Here is a 24521-nt window from a genome sequence, read left to right on the forward strand (position 1 = left end):
ATAAAATGTTAAAAGTAAATCATTATTTTAACAGAAGGGAGGCAACAGGTTAAATGGGACAGGGACTTTAAAACAAATAATTTGTATGTGTAACCCTAGTGGGATAAACACTAAGAACAAAAAATATTATAAAAAAAAGAAAGAAAACACTAACTTTTCGGTAAGCACATCGCTGGTGACAGTGCTGGTAATATTCTTAACCTAGCGTGTGTGTATTGTGAAGTAAATCATATGGTTATATATGTGGTATTGAGATTTTTGAAATGGCTGAAAGATGATACAGATTTAAGAACTGGAGGTTAAACAAAAGCTCAATAGTACTGAATTTAAATCAGAAGGTTCCTATAAACTTATGAAGCTAGTAGAAAACAATGGCCAGCCCAGACACTAGAAAGACCTCTAGTGCCTGCACTGCCTATAAACCATTTTCCTTCAAAGGAAGCAGGGTCCCTGGGGAAAATGGCTGACTCCAGGCAGGAAATATGTAAGATGAAGTGGGATCATCTTCTTTTCCCAGAATATGCCAAAATCTACTAAGCACGTGTCAGAGGAGACAGGCATCAACCTAAAGAAGTTCCCACTGGCCAAAAATGGAATAACATATGCATCAATAAGGATAATAACAGTGATGATTAAAACACATCTAAAAAAAAAATTAAAAAAAAAAAAAAAGGGGCGCCTGGGTGGCGCAGTCGGTTAAGCGTCCGACTTCAGCCAGGTCACGATCTCGCGGTCCGTGAGTTCGAGCCCCGCGTCAGGCTCTGGGCTGATGGCTCGGAGCCTGGAGCCTGTTTCCGATTCTGTGTCTCCCTCTCTCTCTGCCCCTCCCCCGTTCATGCTCTGTCTCTCTCTGTCCCAAAAATAAATAAAAAACGTTGAAAAAAAAATTTTTTTTTAAATAAAACACATCTAATATGTTTAAATCTGTGAGTGCATGAAGATACAGAAACAAAAACCAAACAAGCAAACAAAAATCTCATTGGTCAACTCTGAGGATTCTAGGGAACCATTTAATTTCAAACCTTCTCCCTTTTCTGTACAACCTGAACTTCAGGGAACCCAAATAATTGGTATGAAGAAGGTTCTCCTTATAGAAATTTTCAAGCTAATAAATAAAAAAAGAATGACAATTAAATTAGTGACATTTTACAAAATACTGAAATAGTAATATTTGAAATGATATAACGTTGATTTGCTTCAAAATCTGAGGTAGGGGGCTATACAAGTATAATAAAAAGTTTAGGGGGAGGCACACATAGGTGGCTCAGTTGGTTAAGCATCCGACTCTTGATTTCGGCACAGGTCATGGTCTCACAGTTTCATGAGTTCAAGACCCACATTGGGCTCCATGCTGACAGTGCAGAGCTACGGCTATTCTCTCTCTCTCTCTCTCTCTCTCTCTCTCTCTCTCTCCCCCCCCCCCGCCTCTCCACTCCTCACCCTCTCTCTGTCTCTCTCAAATAAATAAACTTTAAAACAAATTTTTTTTAAAAGTTCAAGGGGAAAAGAGAATTGGGTAGGTATATATGCACTGACACAGAAAGTTGGGTGTTTTTTTTAATGTAATGTTTTAAAAACAACAGTGAGAACATTTATGTGTAGAATTTCCCAGGTTAAAAAAATGTTGTTTATACAACCATAGATCAAAAGCACAGAAAATGATACTTGACCTATCTAGAAAGAGATGATTGGTAAGATTAGCTAGGACACTGACTACTTCATATTATTATTATTATTATTATTATTACTATTTTTTAATGTTTATTCATCCTTGAGAGAGAGAGGGGGGCAAGCACTAGTGGGGAAGGGGCAGAGAGAGAGGGAGACACAGAATCTGAAGCAGGCTCCAGACTCTGAGCTGTCAGCACAGAGCCCAACATGGGGCTCGAACTAACGAACTGTGAGATCATGACCTGAGCCAAAGTAGGACGCTTAACCAACTGGGCCACCCAGACACCCCTTCATATTATTTTTTAAATGTCGTATTATTTTAAATGTTTTCAAGAACTATGGACTACCTTCAAAATCAGAGGGAAAAAACTGTATTGTGGTTTCTTTTAGTTTTAATTTACTTTAAAATCTTATGAACATGATGTCTTCAGGATACTTTCATACTACCTCACTTTAAAACACATTTTAACTGCAACTGCAGTATGTTAATGACTTTGTAAATATATGTAATTCTAAGTACAACTGATTTACCTAAAAATCATATGAGATGCAGGAGTTATAGTGTGCCTGCATTAGGCATACTGGATTAAAACACTGGATCTTATAATGTTGCCACAGACACTCTGAGGGTCCCTGAGACCTTCTCAAGAGGGCTTCAAGGTCAAAACTGTTTTCATCATAATATTAACACTGATGTGCCCTTTTCACTGTTTTGACATTTTCACTGATAATGCAAAAGCAAATGCAAAACAGCTGATCCTCAGCACAAATCAAGGCAGTGGCATCCAAATGTACTGGTAGTCATTACATTCTTCACTGCCACGTATCCCAGCAAAAAAGAAGAAAAAAAAAAAAAAAAGTAAGTAAACACCAGTCTCACTTAAGAATGCCTTTGATGAAGTAGTAAAAGTTATTATGCCTCAATCATTGAGTCTTTTTTATAGTATGTGTGATGACTTAAGTATATATAAAGCCTTCTGATACATACTGAAGTATGAAATTATATCTTGAGGAAAAGCATTTAAGTGACTTATTTGAGTTGCAAAATGAACTTGACACCTACACATGGAACACCATTTTTACTTGAAACAAGGATACCGAAGAATGGTTTTTCAGGCTTTAGAATCTGACAGGCATTTTCTCAAAAACAAACCAAGTAAGCCTGTCATTTCAAGTGAAATAAGAGTGTATTTGTTTCTAATGATAGAATTTGAGCTTTCAAGTAAAAATGAGAATTTTGGGAAATTTGTTATCTATCACTATAAGCATGACAGATTCCCAATACTTAAAGACTTTTCTAAAGAGATCAGGGTTGATATTAACAAATGTATTTTTTTTTTTGATATTGTATAGTGAAACTGAAAAGTGTCAACACTAGAAATAACAGCATAGATCAGTGAATATTTTCCAAATGATCACTACATGATGTTACAAAATTATTCATTAGAATTGAAGGTGAACTAACAGATTTCAATGTAACAAAGACAAAGGGTCCACTGATATAGTTTCAGATTACACTGGCAACTAATCTTTAAGAAACTACCACCTATCACTTTGGTACAGTATCAAAGAATATCCACAATGATACAAAAAGGTTATTAAAATACTCCTAGCTTTTCTAACTACCTACCTATATGAGTTTGGACTTTCTTCATATATTTCAACCCAAATAACATCACAACAGACTGAATTCAGAAGCAGATATTAGAATCCAGCAGCCTTTAATAAATAAGACAATAATGAGACTTATGAAAATATAATGTCACTCCCTCACTAAATATTTTTATTTTGGAAAATACAGTTATTTTTCATAAAAATGTTGTGTTTTCAGAAATATATGCTTTGATGTTAATGTATAATAGGGGTTTGGCTACTTTTAAATAAATTAGCATTTTAAAAAATTCTTAGTTTTTGTATCTAACATGGTAAATATCAATTAATATAACAACATAAACTAAGTTCCTTCACTATCCTCGGTAAGTGTTTAGAGTTTAGAGCTTAACAGTGTTCCAAGATGAGGTATGCCTGGGTAGCTCAGTTGTTAAGCATCTGACTTCAGCTCAGGTCATGATCTCACAGTTCATGAGTTCAAGCCTCACTTGTGGTAAGCTTGAGCCTGAACCCACTTCAAATGAGCCCCGCTTCCCTCCCTCTCTCTCCCTCTCCCCCTCCCTCCCTCCCCCCCTCTCTCTCTCTCTCTCTCTCTCTCTCTCTCTCTCTCCCTCTGCTCCTCCTGTGGGGATTCTTTTTCTCTCTGCCCCTCGCTCATTTGTGCCCTCTCCTCTCTTTCGCTCTCAAAAACATTAGAATAATAAAATAAAATCTAGTGTTCTGAGATGATAAAATAATAAAATAAAATAAAATAAAATAAAATAAAATAAAATAAAATAAAATAAAATAAAATAAAATAAAAATGTGTTCTGAGATGAAAAACTTTGAAAATCACCACTGGATTGTATTGGGTCTTCCAGAAAAGATTAATAATGAGTGATGAATCTCAGAGGTTATACTTGTCATGAACAACATAATCTAATTTTAATTTCAACTTTAATATACAAATATACATTAGTATGAAAGATAACTAATTTGTACAAGCAGTTATTTTCATTTACAAGTAAATTTCAGACCTCAAAGTTATAATGGGCCTATCAGAATTTGGAATTTCACTTTTCAAAGAGATTTTTCTTTTTAAATTAATTTTTGGACTACATTGTATCAATAAGTTACCATCCACAAGTTGTACTTTTTAGTAAATGCCACTCTTTTTTCATGAATGTTTTTTATTTAATGAATAAAAACAGTGAGGGGCACCTGGGTGGCTCAGTTGGTTGAGAGACCGACTTCGGCTTAGGTCATGATCTCACGGTTTGTGAGTTCGAGCCCCATGTCGGGCTCTGTGCTGACAGCTCAGAGCAGGAGCCTGCTTCTGATTCTGTGTCTCCCTCTCTCTCTGCCCCTCCCCCACTCATGCTCTGTCTCTGTCTCAGAAATAAATAAACATTAAAAAAAAATTTTTTTGGGGCGCCTGGGTGGCGCAGTCGGTTAAGCGTCCGACTTCAGCCAGGTCACGATCTCGCGGTCCGTGAGTTCGAGCCCCGCGTCAGGCTCTGGGCTGATGGCTCAGAGCCTGGAGCCTGTTTCCGATTCTGTGTCTCCCTCTCTCTCTGCCCCTCCCCCGTTCATGCTCTGTCTCTCTCTGTCCCAAAAATAAAATTAAAAAAAAAAAAAAAAAAAAATTTTTAAGTGATACAACTTTATAAATTTTTTCTAATTTAGAAGAAATTTAGGTATTAAAAAAATTTATTTTTTTAATGTTTATTCATTTTTGAGAGAGAGACAGAGTGCAAACAGGGGAGGGGCAGAGAGAGAGGGAGACACAGAATGAGAAGCAGGCTCCAGGCTATGACCTGTCAGCACAGAGCCTGATGCAGGGCTCGAACCCATGAATCGTGACATCACGACCTGAGCCAAAGTCTGAGGCTCAACTGATTGAGCCACCCCGGCACCCCGCCCCTAAAAAAAAATCTTTTTAAGTGTATTTATTTAATTAATCTCTATACCTAACATGGGGCTCAAACTCATGACTCCGAGATCAAGAGTCACATGTTCTTCTGATAGAGCCAGTCAGGTGCCCCTATTTATTTGATTTTTGATGTTACAAATGGAATAGTTTACTTCTTTTTTTTTTTAATGTTTATTTATTTTTTAGAAAGGGAGAAAGAAGGAGACAGAGTGTGAGTAGGGAAGGAGCAGAGAGTGAGGGAGACAGAATCCAAAGCAGGCTCCAGGCTCTGAGCTGTCAGCACAGAGCCTGATGTGGGACTTGAACCCATGAACTGTGAGATCATGACCTGAGCGGAAGTCAGATGCTTAACCAACTGAGCCACCCAGGCACCCTTGGAATAGTTTTTTCTAAAGAAATTTTAGCCAAACTCTTTACCCAAGATGTAACTGAAATATACACTTGCTATAAAAACCATTGGAAATATTATTGCAATATAATATTTTTTTGATTAGTATTCATCACAATACTTAATATGTCCTTTACAGGACTCAATTTGAGAATCTCAGAATTTGAAACCGAGAAAGGGGATAAAAGAAAATAGCAAAATCCCATGAAATTATCTCCCAATATGTTTCTTCTTTTGCAATAATAAGAATTATATAACAATTTTCCTCTTTATTTATTTATTTATTTTTTTATGTTTATTTACTTTTGAGAGAGACAGAGACAGACTGTGAGTGTGTTGGGGCAGAGAGAGAGGGAGGCATAGAATCTGAAGCAGGCTACAGGCTCCGAGCTGTCAGCACAGAGCCTGACGCAGGGCTCGAACTCACGAGCCGTGAGATCATGACCTGAGCCAAAGTCGGATGCTCAACCGAGCCGCCCAGGCGCCCCAACAAGTTTCCTCTTTTGCTGTAACTGCTGTGCTACCCAAAATGAAAAATTATGCTTACTTCTATACCTTGATCTTCCTCCCCAACTCACATGCTGTATTTTCCCAGTCCTTTTTTTTTTTTTTTTTTTTGTCTTTTTGTCTTATTTTTTTTTTTTTTTTGTCTTATAAATACTTAACACTTCCTTGATTTTAAGCTACCTCAAATCCTTTCTGGATTGATCCCAGAAGTAAATTAAAAAAAAAAAAAAAAAAATATATATATATATATATATATATATATATATACATACACAGAGGGGCACCTGTGTGGCTCAGTCAGTTAAGCATCCAACTTAGCTCAGGTCATGATCTCACAGTTGGTGGGTTTGAGCCCCATGTCGGGCTCTGTGCTGACAGCTTCTCAGAGCCTGGAGCCTGATTCAGATTCTGTGTCTCCCTCTCTCTCTGCCCCTCCCTCACTCATGCTCTGTCTCTCTCTCCCTCTGTCAAAAATAACCATTAAAAAAATGTTTTTAATTACATATATAGAGAAAAAATATATAATACTTATAAAATGTAAAAATTTAACGAAATGTACTTTAATGCATAATATATATTTTGGCAGCTTGAGATCACTGGCAAAAATGTATTATTAAATGATGTAGTTATGCACTATATTAACACTTACTGAAAACACTTACCCGTCTATGCCTTTCTCTGTCTTTACATTTCTCTCGCACCCAATCAATAGTATGAAAATCATCATATGTACCAACACCTGGAATTGGTTCATCCAAAAGATCCAACAAGTGTGTAGAACTGTTAATGCTGCCTCCATTTGTCATTGTATAATGAGTTCCTACAAAGCAAAAGAGAAAAATGAATATGCTTTATGAGAGACAATGATGAACTACATAAGCTTCTTAGAAATTCATTAGTAATTCATAAAGAAATAGGATCACTTGAAAGGCAATAAAACGGAAATAAATAGGAAAAAGGAAAACATCCAAAAAAGTTATCCAAAACTTAGAAATAAGGCAAAAAGACCGTAGCAGGTCTCTTTAAACCCATACTAGAGTATCAAAATAAGCCTGAGGAAAAGGACTTTATTTTCTATTGATTAGGGCATAGACTCTGTAAAGTTGAATAATGACTTAAAGAAGATTGATAAATTGAAAACGTCTGCTTTCATCTGGCAAAAAACATAATTGAATTTCATCTAGTAGAAAAGATAATACTTAGAGTTGTAGTGTTGGGGTATTTTGTTTTTTTCCCTGTAAGAAAATTTCATTCACTGATATTTTGTCTCACATATCCTCCTCTAAGTCATCTATCACCAAGCTAGTTTCCTCATTAGTATTAAATAAATCTTTGACATGTGCTCACTATACATTTATAAATGTAAGAGACTTAAAGGTACCAGGAAAGACAGTGAACGACAATTCACAAAAAAAAAAAAAAAAAAAGAAATACAGATGGTTCTTAAATTTAAAAAGTTCAATCCAACCCAAAAAAGAGAAATGCAAATCAAACCTACAATATCATTTTCCTCTATCAGATTGGTAAAGATAAAGAAGCTGGCTAATGCACTGAGTTGCAAAGTTATGGGGAAAGAGGGCTTGCCAGAAAATTATTAAAGTATAAACTAGTATAACCCCTCTGGAAAGGCAAAGCTACCGAGATTTAAAATACACAGACACTCTCAAACCCAGCTTATCCACTTCCAAGAATTTTTCTTGCAGTTACACTTGCATAAATCCATAAGTTATGCACAGTGTGGTAAAACATCTTACTGTGTGCTCTAGAAGGAAAACAAACAAAAATTAATGCACAAGTGCTCATAATCTAAAAGGAGGGTCAGCAAAAGAGCCAGAGAGTGAATACTTTAGGCTTTGGAGGCCATATAGTCACAGCAATGCAACTCTGCCATCGTAGCACAAAAGAAATCACAGACAATATAGAATAAATGGGTATGGTTGTGTTTCAATAATACTTTATTTATGAAACAGGTGAAGAGCAGCATTTGGCTCAACCCTTAATCTAAAGTCTCCACACTACAAACAAAAGTCAACTGAAGACATTTATTAAGAATTTTCAGGGGCGCCTGGGTGGCTCAGTCGGTTAAGCATCCGACTTTGGCTCAGGTCATGATCTTGTGGTTTGTGAGTTTGAGCCCCACATCGGGCTCTGTGCTGACAGCTCAGAGCCTGGAGCCTCCTTGGGATTCTGTGTCTCCTCCTCTCTCTGCCCCTCCCATGCTCATGCTCTCTCTGTCTCTCAATAATAAATAAACACTAAAAAAAAAGTTAAAAAAAAAATTTTCTACTTGGGGCACCTATCTGGCTCAGTCGGTAGATCTTGATCTTGGGATTGTAAATGAGAGCCCCACGTTAGGTGTAGAGATTACTTAAAAATGAAATCTAGGGGCGCCTGGGTGGCTCAGTCGGTTGAGCATCCGACTTCGGCTCAGGTCATGATCTCACGGTTCGTGAGTTCAAGCCCCGCGTCAGGCTCTGTGCTGGCAGCTCGGAGCCTGGAGCCTGTTTCGGATTCTGTGTCTCCCTCTCTCTCTCTGACCCTCCCCCGTTCATGCTCTCTCTGTCTCAAAATAAATAAACGTCAAAAAAAATTTTTTTAATTAAAAAAAAATGAAATCTAAAAAAAAAATTAAAAAGAATCTTCTCCTTAATGGCACTCTTCTAGATAGAAGATACAAAGATAATAAAAATATTGTCCCTGACTTCAATGTAATACTGAATATTGAACTAATAAACTTAATGTCTATTTACTTCTACCAAGTAGAAGAGGGTTCTCTCTTACCTCCCTATTTAATATATTTGAATATTTGCCTTGGAATGTGTAAAACTTCTAAAAAAATAATAGTATATTGATTTCAGTGTTTTGGCAGAAGTACTCCAGGAATAAATAATTTATCATTCTTGGCTAAGGGTTTAAAAACCCAATCTCTGCAAGAGCCCATGTTGATTTACATAAAACAACCTTATACTTTTGTACACTAGCTCTTTCTTCTCTCTACCCTGATTTTACTCGCAGTTTCCACTTGGTAAAAGCTGGCTGAAAGGCCACAAATTTTCTTAAGGAAATAACTACTGGAGAATATAATGAATATTTATAATGCCTTGACTAATTTGAGAATCTCTGACTCTGCTTTCCATATAATATTATAACTGGTTATTTAAAAAGATGGTTTTGGAGGGACATGTCAAAAGACTCTGTGGCCTTCTGATATGACAACATCATTTCCAGCCAAAGGAAAAATATTAAGCCCAATTTGAGGGAAATCCTACAAAATAGTGGGTTACATTCTTTAAAAATGTCAGTCATGAAAGAAAGAATGACTAAGGAACTGTTCCAGATTAAAGGAGACTCAAAAGACATGACACCTGAACAGAACACATGCTGCTGGATTAGAATGTAGACCAAGAAAAATGCTGTGTTTTGTTTTTTTTGTTGTTTTTTTTTTAGAGAGTGAGCGAGTGCAAGCTGAGGAAAGGGGCAAAGAGAGAGAGAGAGAGAGAGAGAATCTTGGCTCAGTGCACAGCCCAACACGGGGCTCAATCCCACAATACTGGGATTATGACCTATGCCACAATCAAGAGCTGGATGCTCTTGATGGCAACTGACTGAGCTACGCAGGTGCCCCTCTTTTTACTATTTTTCAACATCTCTGAAATGAAAAGAAAATGTTTTTTCTTAATTCTACTATGTAATATTTTGCAAACTTCCAACTCCCCCACCCCATGTTGCCCTTATATGCATAGAGTTCCAGAACATGGACTGCTGATCTTATTATTCTTCTATTCAAAAACTAAAAGGCAAAATTTCTGTATCACTTAACATACATCCACACAATACATCACCAGCCGCAAGATAAGAATTGTCAAGCTGTTTGTACCACAAAGATGATAAGCAAATGAAGCATGTAGTACTCTAATAGACATAAGCCAGGAAGTAGAAAAGCAGACACCCGTTTTTATGAGGTAGCAAAAGGTACAGCTACACAATAAAAAAAGATTTACATTAACTCTCTGGGTCTTGTCTTTAATGATTTTCAAACAGTCAATCTGCAGAAACTACTCTGACATCTAATTTACAAAACTATGCAGCAATTCAAAATATCTGAAAACCAGAAATAAAACTTTAAACCACGGGACCTTGTGAACCAAAGTTTTGTGCTTTGGGGTTTTTAGGTAGTGTCCCTTAGAATTGAGGCTGCTACAGAACACGTTAGCATGAGAATTAGCCAGAGCAGTTTGTGTGCCCAACAGGCTGTTTGTAGGTCAGTCTGTCCCTTCACCTCTATTTGCTTCTACATAACAGAGCAATGGTGTTTGGAAAAAAGCAGATTATAGGCAGAAGTACCGATTGGTATTTTGGTTTTGGGGGAGCCCACAGAAACAGAGTCACTGTTTCCCCTCTGAATTATTTCTAAAAAAAGTCTGGGTCATTCTTGTGACTCCTGCTATCAAATTGGTTTAGATGGTAACAAAGATAGATTTTGGTATGAAAGTAAAATAAAAACTTTTGGCTCAGACAGCAATGACTAGAATATTTCTTTGGCTCTGGTCAAGTTAATTAAATGGAATCCCCAGGAAAAGAAAGGCAGACATTTCAATCTGGCTTTAATTTCTCTCCTTTTGTCCTCTTACTCATTACACAGGGCTATTACCGAAAATTGAAAGACATCACACTGAATGTGAAATCAGCATTTTTTTTTTTTAAATTTAGAGTTTGTAATTGCGGAGTGTTGCACTCGGTGGTCTGTCCTCTGCTCTGCTTCCCTTCATTTTTTAACTACAGAGGTGGGGTCGTCTCCATTTCCAAGACACATTTGCCCCACAGATCTGTCCCCTATTTCTCATATCTCTGAGGAGAGCAGTCATCACACTCATGGCAGGGATTTTGAGCTCAATAGTTCAGAGGCCCTCAGACAAACTACAAACTGTGACGAAGGGTGTGGAGTCTCTCATTTGTACAGACTGGATTTGTCACACATGTACCAAGTCAAGAATTCCAGATAAAGTGTTTCAGCCTTCACCTTCAGATAATGAAAAATATGGCGGGAATCTATAGCACCCTCATAAGCTGCATATTGTTACCAGACTAAAAAGTAGAAAAAGATGTCCATATTGGGAAAAAGATATACTACAGATGCTTGGGTTAGAAAAAGCACATATTCCTCAAGTTCATAACACTAGCCCTTCAGGTAATGCAAAACTGAAAGTGGTTAAACATTTGATAAGAATCAAGTCCCTGAGGTTGCCACAAGGACTTCCAGCAGAGGAGGACACGTATGACACATGCCTCAGGAACACTGGGGAATTAGTAATGTGGTGGCATCTAAACCCTATAGATCAGGAAGCAGTCAAGTCCTAATGCCAGAGCAATTTCATTTTTAAAAACATAAATCATTTTTACTTAAAGAAAGTGTAAGGGGCGCCTGGGTGGCTCCATTGGTTAGGGTCTGACTTATGGTTTGTCATGATCTCATGGTTTGTGAGTTTGAGCCCTACATCGGGTTCTGTGCTGACAGCTCAGAGCCTGGAACCTGCTTCAGATTCTGTTTCTCCCTCTCTCGCTTTGTCCCTTCCCTGCTCACACTCTATCTCTCTCAAAAAAAAAAAAAAAAAAAAAAATTAAAAAAAATTATTTTTAAAGATAGTGTGAAAGTGTTTTCATTAAAATATATTTTAAATACTAAAAAAAGGTTTATAATTGCAAAAGGATTACTAAATAAAATCCAAGAAAAGTTAAATAAGAGTTTAAAGAAGAGTTAATGCCTATCCTTCTCAAACTATTCTGAAACACAGAAAAGAAAGGAAAGCTTTCAGTGTTTCCATTCTGTTAGGCCTGCATTATCCTGGTATCAAAGCCAGGCAAAAACACTACAAAGCAAGAAAATTACAGACCAACATCCCTGGTGAACATAGATGCATAAAATCAACAAAATATTACCACACCAAACATATATTAAAAGCATGACACACCATGATTAAGTAGACCTTACTCCAGGGATGCAAAGATGGTTCAATATCCACAAATCAAAGTAATGTACCACATTAACAAAACTGATAAAAATCATATGATCATCTCAACAAATGCAGAAAAAGCATTTCACAAAATTCAACATTCGTTTATGATAAAAACTCTCAACAAAGTGGGTACAGAGGAAACACACTACAATCTAATAAAGACTAGATAGGACAAAACCAAAGCTAACATCATACTCAATGATGAAAAGCTGAAAGCTTTTCCACTAAGATCAAGAACAAGCTTTGTACGATAATTTGAAATCTGGGATTTCAAACCTCTAGCTTTGTTGTTCTTTCTCAAGATTGCTTTGGCTATTTATTAGTGGTCTTTTGTGGTTCCATACTAATGTCAGGGTTATTTGTCCTACTTCTGTGAAAAATACTATTGTTATTTTGATAGGGATTGCATTGGATCTGTAGATTGCTTTGGGTAGTATAGACATTTTGACAATATTAAGTCTTCCATGAACACATGAATCCATGAGCACTGCATATCTTTCCATGTATTTGAGTTTCTTCAATTTCTTTCTTTAGTGTCTTATAGTTTTCAGAATACAGGTCTTTTACCTCCTTGGTTAAATTTATTCCTGGGGTTTTTTGTTTTTAAGATGTATTTGTGAATGGGATTGCTTTCTCTTTTTTTAAGTTTGTTTATTTATTTATTTATAATTTATTTGGGGAGAGAAAGCATGAGTGAGGGAGGGGCAGGGGGAGGGAGAGAGAGACAGAGAGAGAGAGAGAGAGAGAGAGAGAGAGAAATGAATGAATGAATGAATGAATGAATCTCAAGCAGGCTCTGCATTGTCAGCATGGAGCCCAATGTGGGGCTCAAACTCATAAATGTGAGATCATGACCTGAGCCGAAATTGTATGCTTAACCAACTGCACCACTAGGGGGGCCCCAAGTTTGTTTATTTTGAGAGAGAGAGTGCACATGCCTGTTTTAACCAGGTGGGGGGGGGGGGGGGGGGGGGGGGGGGGGGGGGGAGGGGGGGGGGGGGAGGGGGAGAAAGAATGAATCCCAGCAGGTTCCATGCTGTCATCACAGAGCCCAATATGATGGGGCTTGAACTTACAAATCGTGAGAGCACGACCTGAGCCAAAATCAAGAGTCGGACACTTAACTTACTGAGCCACCCAGACGCTCCTAAATATTCCTAACACAGCATTTCTTTTTATACAGTTCACTGCAACCTAGATTTGTTTATAAAGTTTAACTTACATATATTAAAAATGAGACAAATACAAATAAATTATGTATGCTAATAAAATTTTTATAAGCAACAGCTTATGTGACCCAGCTTTACCTCTCAATTTCATCTTACACATGAATGAAGCATATATCTTGTGCAAATTAAAGTACATACTTACATGAATATAATGTGTGTGTGTGTGTATAAATTACATCTCTCCCTTTCCTAAAATAATACTTACAGGGTTGGCTAATTAGGAAATTACTATATGGCTTTCCTAAAGCTGATATCTCAAAAGGAATCTATAAGACAAAGAGATTTATGGGATGAAATAAAGGTGGTCAGGCCACATTACCCTGATAATGCCTTTCTTTGAACTCAGTAAAAGCTCTTCTTAGAGTTGCATTTTATTAACACAAAATGACATCATTTACCCTGGACTTCCCATTTCTCAAAGCATATACTGCTTGCATTTACTTGCCTGTGGAGACTGTAGTAGGGGTGCACCAGAATACCTTTTGAAAACACTAATCAAGGTTCCTTACCCAACACTATTTCCTTGTCGTCTCCACATATTTTTCTTCTACCAACTCAGCGAGACATTTGGAAAAGAATGAAAAAGAAAAGAAATACACAACAGGGAAAGAAATACACAGGAAAAGAAATACACAACAGGGCTTAGAAAACAAGAGTCACTACTGTGGCTTCTCAGTTTCAAATTTAGGCTTTTAAAATCCAGAGAAAAGGAAAAAATTTTAAAGTATCTTTGAGTTATGATAGGTTTCTGGGTTTCTAAAGGCTTAGAGTTTCTGCAATAAGACATGGACTGAGAAAAGAATAGATGAAGAACCAATCCTACATGACGACAGAGGTTTGCTGGGGAAGCAAGGAGAGGAAGTCGAGTAAACAAGAGTTGTAATAGTTAAACTGGCCACTTTCTTAACCTTTTAACATTTTCCTATAAAGAAAAAATATAGATGACATCATACTAGCCACACTTAGTTATAAGCTCTTTATTACTTACCATACTTACCAAAAACTATCTCATATCATTAAATGCATATGCACATCATTTTTAATATACTTCAAATTACTATACTTGTGACATAGTGTAATTTAAACCTCCAGGTTAGTTTGCATTACAAACAGAACATACAGTAAACACGTGAGCCTAATCAGTCATCCTCTTTCCCAATTAATTTTTAAATTTTTAACTTTTTTCTTGTTCTTAACATTTTTCCCTAGCTGCATGCCCAGATATTCAAATCAATGACCAGCTGTGTCTCCAAACTTAAAATAACCACATTAACCAGTAGCTGTCCTCAGATTAGGATTATTATTTGTATAATGGTCCCTTATTGACCTGGAAACCCCTTTCCTTTCTTTCTGTAACAGAACCCAATTATTTTTAGGAAACTTCTATTCCTCATTGCATGCAGTCTTGGTGACAGCATCAGTCAAGGTGTCTTCCCCTCCCTAGATCTAAGTTAGACTAATCAACTCTATCTCCTGGAAATGTAAATCTTGAGCAGAGTGCTACAAAAACATTGGGAGTCTATTAATTACAATGACTTAACTTCAGAAGGATATAGGATAGTTCCCGCTACTTGTATTGTAACAAAGTATAATCTGAAAGTGGTAGCTCCCAAATTTAAGAAAAAAATTGAAAAACTTTTCTGGAAGTCTGGCTACCAGATACCAATGATTACCCTTCTACTACATAATGGCTGAAAAACAACAGCAAAAAGACTGGAGAAAAGACTGCCTGCTTTTCAGAGTGACCCAGTAGAGAAATTCCATGACCTTTATGCACTGTGACTTTAATGCACTTGTAGATCAGAAAGACCTACAGTCATAGTCCAGCTCCGTCACCTATTAGCTACATAACCCTGCACAACTTGCTTACTAACCTCTTAGAGGTGGGTTTTTTCACCCACTTTTAGGGTATTATGTGTTAACTGGAGATAAATCATGTAAAATATCTAAGAATATATCTGACAAACAAAAAATCAATAAACATGAGCTATTGTTTCTGCTCAAATATTCTGGCATTTAAAACTTCATCATGCTGCATTATATTACTCATTTGTATTACTCATGTGGCAATATTCTTAACCCAAAGATTGACAAAATGACAAAGAAGGGGGGAAAATGTCTTACAAACTTCAACAATAAGCTCTTCTACAATTATATATTGGGCAAAAATCCTGTAGATTTAATAGGTAACTTAATTCACCATGCCCAGCTGGTATGGACACAGAAACAAATTTCTAAAATCAATCTATAGTCAATAACCAATCTTTCCATGAAATGGGCATTTTGTTATTCAAATATCACCAACAATATTTCATGGGTCAACACTAAACTCCTCAGTAAACAGGAAAGATTCTCCAATCAATAAACTGTTAACTGGGTTGCAGTTTTCTTGCAAAAATAACTTTATTGATAAGAGAAGTTCCTTGTCTTGTTTATTTTTTCAAAATCCATACATCCCTCTGTATATACCCCATTAGCAGTCCCTCTCCAATCTTTTCTACCCCTAAGCCCCTAGCTAATATACTTTCTGTCTACATGGATTTGCCTATTTGGCATTTCATATAAATGGAATCATACAATATGTAGTCTTTTGTACTTGGGTTCTTTCATTTAGCATAATGTTTTCAAGGTTCATCCATGTTGCAGCATGTATCTGTACTTCATTACTTATTATTAGTATTGCATCGTATGGCTATACCTCATTTTATTTATCCATTAATCCACTGATGGACCTTTAGATTGTTTCTTCCTTTTGGTTATTATGAAACATGCTTCTATGAACAGTTATATAAAAAAATTCATATATACCTATGTAAACAAAAATTCATTTACTAATATCTGAAATCTAAGTAAAAAAGTTACTAGTCTTTTTTCAATAAATGATGCTAGGACAACTGGCTATCCACATACAAAAGAATAATAAAGCTGGACCTGTTCCCTCACACCACATATAAAAATTAACTCAAAACAGATCATAGGCCTAAATCTAAGAGCTAAAACTATAAAACTCTTAAAAGAAAACATAGAAGTAAATGCTTGTAACCTTGGGTTAGGCAATCAGTGGCTTTGCAAATAAAACACCCAAGCCCAAGTGACAGAAGAAGTAACAGATAAACTACACTACATCAGAATTAAAAAAAATCCTTCCCACCTAGAAGCGAGACGCTGTTATATATCTGGTATCTAACAACAACAAAACAATATTTACATTGTTCTTGGCACATTGGACATTGTTCTTGGCACTTTACACATATTAGCTCATTTAATCCTCACAACAACCCCATGAAATAGGTAATACTCCATTTCATAAATTAAAAAAACAAAACAGAAAGTTAAAGGATATACCTAAGGTCAAACACATACTAAGTAGTTAACAGGGATTCAAATTTAAGCAGTTTGATTCCAAAGGCATTTCTTACCACTATGTAACACTGCCTAAAAATAGTTGTATGGTTAGTTTGACTGTATATGTATAAGATAATGTGGACACACTTCTGAGGAGGTTAAGGACTCTTAGGTAGTGCCTTCTCCCAAAACACTTATGCACGTTGCACTTTGCTTTCAGACAATACAATCCTACCCTTCACCATTTTTATCCCTCTTTGTCTCTGGATACTGACAACTTGTCCTGTATTACTTAAAATGCTGAAATGAAAAACTGTTGCAATAGCAATCATGGGCACTTCTCTGCTACCACCACTCATGTCCCTATGCTTTAGCAGGGGTCTACAACAATAACACATCCCATTCTCATTGTCAGGTTGCTCCAGATTCATTTTAAGGCCTTAGGAAGCCTATCTTTACCCCAGGGAGAGCTAACTGCCTCTCCTGGTACATACTTAGAAACTGGTCTTCAAACTTTTTTGACTGTGGCCCACAGCAAGAAACATCTCTCACTGACATAGTGAGAAGTGTTCCCAAGTAAAACCAAAGTTTAGTATACTTACTTTGTGGAAAACAAATACAATCATACTTTACTTTCTATTTTCCTTTTCTTTTACTGGTCACAACGCAGTTGATTTCATGACCACATATTAAAATGTGCAATTTGACAAACACTGAACTAAAATACAGACGTTAATAAAATTACACCTGAAACTGAGCTTAATAGTAAATTTCAGTCACACATGGTCAGCAGCCTAAGTCTCTTCTCAAAGGGGAATAGCCAAATAATAGTTTTGGATGAAAAAGTAGGCATATATTTATTTACTAAGACTATCATTATCTCTAGAGTCAATCTCAAAGATGTGGGAGCTGTCATCCCTGGCATTTATAGTCATAATGCAGACTACTGTCCTATCATACAAACAAAACATACACACTTTTTATTAATTATGAAAGAAGGCAGCAGAAATCCAAAATTCTACATATTCTGACTATCCAGTTTCTTCTGTATATTAAGTACAGGAAGTCTAGTCCTCATTGTGCTTTTTTTTTCCTTCCCTCTGTGACCCTACTGATAAGAAATGGTCATCCTGGTGAGGGAGGGGAAAGTAAATGTAAGTTGATAGTGGAAGTTCCAGAATGTTAGCAGACTCCCACATGAAAGATTAAAAAGGTAATGGCAAGCACAGTACTAAGTTCTTAGTAGTTGGTCAATTAAATGCCTGCTAGATAAATGAATAAAGTATATGCTCTTGATATTTGTTCTGCCATTCACAGTCATATTTATTTGTGATCTATTTAAACTACAAAGATTTGGTAATTAAAACCAAATTCTAGGGGTGCCTGGGTGACTCAGTCGGTTAGGCGTCCAACTTCGGCTCAGGTCATGATCTCGCGGTCAGTGAGTTCGAGCCCGTGTCGGGCTCTGTGCTGACAGCTCAGAGCCTGGAGCCTATTTCGGATTCTGTGTCTCCCTCTCTCTCTCTGATCCTCCCCCGTTCATGCTCTGTCTCTCTCTGTCTCAAAAATAAATAAACATTAAAAAAAATTTTTAAAAAAAATTCTAAAGCTGAACAGAGTAAGCAGCAATGCTGAATCCATTACCCAATTCACTGTTTTCTCCTCTGTTCCGTTGCCATCCCAAAGTAAAAAGTCACATCCTTACGTAGAGATGATAAAGTGGATATTAAGACAAATGTATAATTGGAAACAAATTCCATGTTCATTTATTATCTATGAATGTAAGATAATTTGTACATTACATAAATAAAAAGATTTATGAAATCTGCTTTCTTAAATGGCAAGACGAGTAAACAGAAAATTAATCTTTTTGATTTAATTAAGGTTGTAATGGACTACAAAAACTTACAAATTAAACATGTTTATTAAAAAAATTGTTTTTAATATAACTTAAACCACCAGTCTCCTGTGTAGGCACAAAGCAGAGACCTCAATGCCAGGAAAATAGCCAAAATTATAAACCTAATCTATGTGACAGGAGATCTGCTCACATTTTGAAATCTTGACACACAAAGCATTTCTGACTTAATGACAAGCCATGAGATATTAAAGTGTCAGTTATTTTTAGAAAATAGAGCTAAAGATAGTAATATGAACCAGATTTTATTGAAGGTTTTAAATTCAGATACTGTAAGCAAAATAAATTTAAAGATTAGGCTTTGTTTTGGGGCACCTGGGTGGCTCAGTTGGTTAAGCGTCTGACTTTTGATTTTGGCTTAGGTCATGATCTCCTGGTTCGGGGAGTTCTAGAGTTTGAGCCTCGGAAAGTGCTTGGCATTCTCTCTCCCCTTCTCTCTCTGCCCCTCCCCCTCTCCCCTGCTCGGGTGCTCACTCTCACAATAAATAAATAGACTTTAAAAGAAAAAAAAAGATAGGCTTTGTTTTTATACTGTTGTTTTAGAATACAAAGAGTTTCTGACATCAAATAAAGAATATTTGTTCTTTTAATTTATACTTATTGGATGAATTAATTTGTAGGAAGAGATTTAATTTTCTAGTTGGCTAAAAGAAGTAATGGAAGTATAGTAAGGATCTGGATCCTAAAATCATTTTACAAAGAGCCCCAGGGCAGTAAAAATACCATCTAACACCTGGAATTCCAAATAATGTGTAAAAACAGCTAACTAATGATACTTTTTGGAGGAAATAAAAATGATCAAACTCATATATTATAATAGTATATATAAAAGTAACAAAAAGCCTTACTCAAATACATTTCTGAGCTAATGAATATCAAGAAATAATTTCAGGTAGAAACTAAGACCCCCAATTTTTATTTTAGGCCCCACTCTTTGAGCTTTAAGATTATTAGTCTGGCATTCAAGCTCTCCGAGGCTCTGGCACTCTTCTGCCTAGCTATACTACCCCCTTTACTGACCCGCTGATAAAACAAAACTTATCAGGGAACAACATACTAGGCAATTTACACCCACTAGAGCATTTATTCATTCTATCCTCTCTACTAGGAATGTCGTATCAAATTCTCATGGGTACTTGAAAACTTGGCCTACTTTGATAGCGCTTGTCAAAACAGACTGATCTCTTCCTCCCCTAAAATCCCACAAACCATGTACTTTATACCATTCACTAGAAATGCATTAATTTCCTTGGGGTTTGTTTCTTTGTTTTTAAACTTGGGAAGTTTTCTTATGACCATGCCAGGCTCCAAATGGCAAGTATTACAGGGATATACATAGTGAGAAGCAATATTTCCTCATATTTGAGAGTATGAACCAAACTATCTGGATTGAATCCTGACTTCTCTTTCTTATTTCTTTACCTCAGTCTTGTCAACAGGAAAATGGGGATTATAACAGTACCCGAGTGACAAGTCTGTGATGAAGATTAAAGAATTTGTTACATGTGAATGAACTGATATACCTAAAGCACCTACAAAAGTATCTGGCAAACAGCAAATTCTATACTAAGTATTAGCTATTATTAATATTACTATTACTACCACCATCATTCTCCACAGCACCTGGTAGTGCTATATATATATATACACACGCAAGAACTCAATAAATAATTGAATGAAACAATTAATATTCAAATAAGTTTTAAAGGTCCCTCATAGAGTAAATGGAGGCTCAAGGCCCAAAAGATAAAATCCACAAGAAAGGCCTGGTAGATTTCAGAGAAGAATTCAACTCACCAAACTACTTAGACTTCATGAACAAATTAAGAAAAAGTCAAAGTATTGGGGCGCCTGGGGGGCTCAGACAGTGAAGCATCCGACAGGCTCAGGTCATGATCTCACAGTTCATGAGTTTGAGCCCCCCCACCCCGACGGGCTCTGTGCTGACAGCTGGGAGCCTGCTTTTGATTTTCTCTCTCTCTCTGCCCCTCCCCTCTTGTACCCTCTCACCCCCCCCTCTCAAAAATAAATATTTTTAAAAAAGAAAAAGAAAAGGTCAAAGTATTGAAAAACTAACAATTCAAATGAACCAAGTTTTTTATTTTTTTTTTCCTGATAAAAATAGAAGAGACATTTTATGAAAAAACTTGATAGTTTCTGTATGGGAAATTTTCTGTATAGGAAATTTATCTTAAAAATGGCTATTTCTAAAATGCCATCTTAATTTCTAATCTATCAACAATATGTTAATTCTATGTTTAATCTACTTACATTTCCAGTCTCTATATTACCAACTTAAGTAGGAAGCTTCATCAGTTACCATCTCACCTTGAAAAGTAGAACTGAATTTTATTTACTCCACAAAGGTAATCCCTAACTCTAGCACTCAGAGATTCAGTTACAGATTCATGTTTACTTTATTAATATCCTTCACAATGTTATATTTTGATTATCTGCCTCTTCATTCTTTATCAGCCTAAAGAGATATTTCTTTTTTTTTATTTAAAAAAATTTTTTTTAACGTTTTATTTATTTTTGAGACAGAGACAGACAGAGCATGAATGGGGGAGGGGCAGAGAGAGAGGGAGACACAGAATCGGAAGCAGGCTCCAGGCTCTGAGCCATCAGCCCAGAGCCCGACGAGGGGCTCGAACTCACAGACAGTGAGATCGTGACCTGAGCTGAAGTCGGACGCTTAACCGACTGAGCCACCCAGGCGCCCCAAGAGATATTTCTAGTCATTGTAATTTTGTCTTCACAGGAAAACTAATTCAGTTTTCTTCATTCATGCTAGCTGCCTGTTTCTACATCTCCAGTTCCTTTGTGTTGACCCATGGCTACAATAGGTCATAAATTATAGGAAAACAAATAACCTCTTATCCATAAATATCAGGATGCCACAGTATAGTCAAGTGAGCCTAATAACTGACTGAACAATGTTACTTTCAAACAACACTGGCTTATTAGAGCAAGTCTCATCAAGGGATAAGGAACCTATCTGGGCTGACAAGAGGGTGCCTGATTTAGACCTTAAGCAAGATTCCTAAAAGACTATATATGAAAATAGAAGAGAAACAAAAAGCTTATGTTTTTATAACCACATCAATAACCATGCTTTACTCTCACATAAGCTTTGGCTAATTTCTTATTATTTGCATATCTCATACAGAGATGAAGTCCATCATAAGTTCAGTCAAAGACTGTCAAGCTTAACACTGGGAATTTAGATTTCCCAAGCCCAGGTTTTCTGGTTTATCATCATCAGCAAACAGATGTTGTAATAGCTCAGAGAAAACACAGTTTGTCTTGTTTTACAGTTTAATTACTGATTAGCAAATACCGTGACATTTGAACAGTCACCATTCATTCACATTGCTTCCTGTTTAAAGAAATCCTTACCAGAAGAGAGATGACAAAAACATACGAAAAAGGAGAGTTTATGAACACATTAAAAATTGGGGGGGGGGGGGGAACTTCTGGGTGGTAGGATTGAGAAATTTTTATTTTCTTTTTTATGCTTTCAGATATTCCCCCCCAAATTAAAATATGTATACATATATATGTATACAATTTTATGGAAAACAACTTTGTAAGAGAAAGTATACCATATGTTAACATGATCTTCATATAGTTTTTCTCAAAATCTAAAAAGTTAGCTTTTACTAACAGAATACTACAATATATTCAATGTTACAACTGTTCAGAGCCTAAAATAGTGTCTAGTTGACACAATACAACCAATAAATATTTGTTGAATATCTTAACATTTTCTAATCCTAATGGAACTTCTTACTAAAAAAAAGAAAGTATGACCAGAATACAAACTGTATTTTAACTAAAACAGGTGAAATAAGCTCAGGAAAATCATAACTTCCTTATTTGCTTCATAAATAAAAGTTTGGGTTAACCCATAATGAGCTTATAATATCTCATACAGTAATTCCAATTAATGTGGCTCATAAATGAAATCATCTAGCTAAGAGATTTTTCTTAAGGTTCAATTCTTTTCTAGAACAACTACTACCAACCAGTCTAATTTTAGAATAGTTTAAGAAAAAAATTAAACGACAGTTTTATTAACATGTAATCAGTTTTACAAAGACCCAGGCAGTGCCGCCAAAAGGTTTACATGAATGCTGGGTGCTTTTCTGGTTTTTATAAACTAGTGACTATTATATTTTCTGATGAGTAACAATACCCTAAATGTTTTTATAATATCAATTTTTATAAAATACCCGTAGGAGACAATGCAGTTAATGTTAATCAGCTGGAATATATATTAAATGAAAAATATTAATATATAAAAATTTGTTCATCTTTATTGCCATCTTAAGGTATTCTAAAATGCAGAGAGAGCTTTTACTATAAATTTACTTTGTTGTGGCAAAATCTACATGGTAACTGGCAGCAGCTGAAACACACAGGTGCACAGGCACACACTCGATTTCTCTGTATAAATTAAAGGAAACACATAAGTTTTCCAAAGGGAAGAAAAACATTACTTTTTAGGTGCTAACATGACTCCAGTTAGCTATAAAAGCGGATTAATGCATTTTCGCAGTTAAATAGAGAGAGGATTTTCACACAGAAGATGGAGTCGGAGTCCCAGTCCGATGTGCTCTGAAGCAGTACTAATCTGCACAGAGAAAACAATCAGGGACGACTACAGAGCCATTCAGAAGGCTGCATTTGCTCCTTACTAACATTCCAGGGCAACTAAACAACACACTACAATATATAAAGGACATTCCAAAACCTGTTTAAACTACAGAACCACCCAGCCACATGCAAAACATACCAACAGAGGATTCACAGCAAGGGGATGGTATTACCTCTTTTATGTAATTCCCTCAAGGGAATACAGTCTCCTCCCCCGTCATAAGGCAAATAGGGATCGGAAGAAGCATCCATGATTAGAATTTTTATAAAGAAGAAGAAAAAGAAAAAGAAAAGCTCGCTAGCTTAAGAAAACACTGGCATTTTTTCCACCCCTGCACCAGCGGGCGAGGGAGATGCCATATTTGATGAGGGTTAGAACTGTATGTAGTTCGACTCGCTGAAGCAACTGGGTTCTTCCACAGTGGATGATGTCATCAAAGGGAAATTATTGCAGCCTGGTTGCTAGTGGCTACAATCTAGCAAGGCTTAGAGGCGGAACAGCCTTCTTAATCAGGTCCTGCTACGTATGATGATGACTAAGCTCCAAGTGTAACAGACAAAACTGGTTTGAGAATTTTAAAGCTCTCACCATGCAGCTTCTAGAACATCAGTGGCAACTATAGTAAAACAATAGAAACATTATTTCGTTTTCATTTTAAAATAAATATAAGGGAAACCAAATATTTAATACAAGAGATGTGAAAGGGAAATACTGGATGTAGACAATGCCTCTTTTCAATTCTAATGTAGAAAAATGAGAGAAACACACTAGTAAGATTGCAATACTTTATAATATAAATGTACTGATTTTTATGTACATACCAAAGCCTTCAAGAGACTTTGTTTTAAAAGTCTATTCTTAATTATCTAAACTGTACTACAGACCTCTATTGTGGATTAAAAATTTAGTAACTGAACAGCTGAAGTGTTTTATCTCACTAATCCCCTCCAGCAGCCTCTTGTTTCCTTCCTTCAAGGAACTAGCTAATAAGACATTCTAGCTTTTGAGTAGGAAACATACTAAATAACTTAGCTATTATTTGTGGAAACTATGCAAAAAGATTTACTAGATAGGAATTTTTCTCTTTCTTCCTACTTTTCGTACCTCACAAAGATTTGTGCTTCAAAAAAAGGCTTTTAGTAAAATGTGTCTCCAAAATGTATTCCAATTGTCTCTTTGCTAAAAATTTTCATGGAATTCAGAAATAAAGTAACTCTTCGTTTCAAACTGTCATTCCAAAATAAAAAAGCTGATGCTCGTTTAATA

General features: G+C 36.2%; 1 protein-coding gene and 1 pseudogene across 1 annotated transcript in view; one reads left to right on the plus strand and one right to left on the minus strand.

The window, feature by feature from the left end:
- Positions 1-24521, minus strand: part of CLCN3 (chloride voltage-gated channel 3) — a 98066-nt gene that overhangs the window by 34264 nt on the left and 39281 nt on the right. Inside the window, 1 exon segment of the mRNA XM_030312763.1 lies at positions 6752-6909. Coding sequence (XP_030168623.1) covers positions 6752-6909 — 158 coding nt within the window.
- Positions 10962-11447, plus strand: LOC115512089 (annotated as a pseudogene).

This window comes from Lynx canadensis, chromosome B1, assembly GCF_007474595.2.
Source record: "Lynx canadensis isolate LIC74 chromosome B1, mLynCan4.pri.v2, whole genome shotgun sequence".
Lineage (NCBI taxonomy): Eukaryota > Metazoa > Chordata > Mammalia > Carnivora > Felidae > Lynx > Lynx canadensis.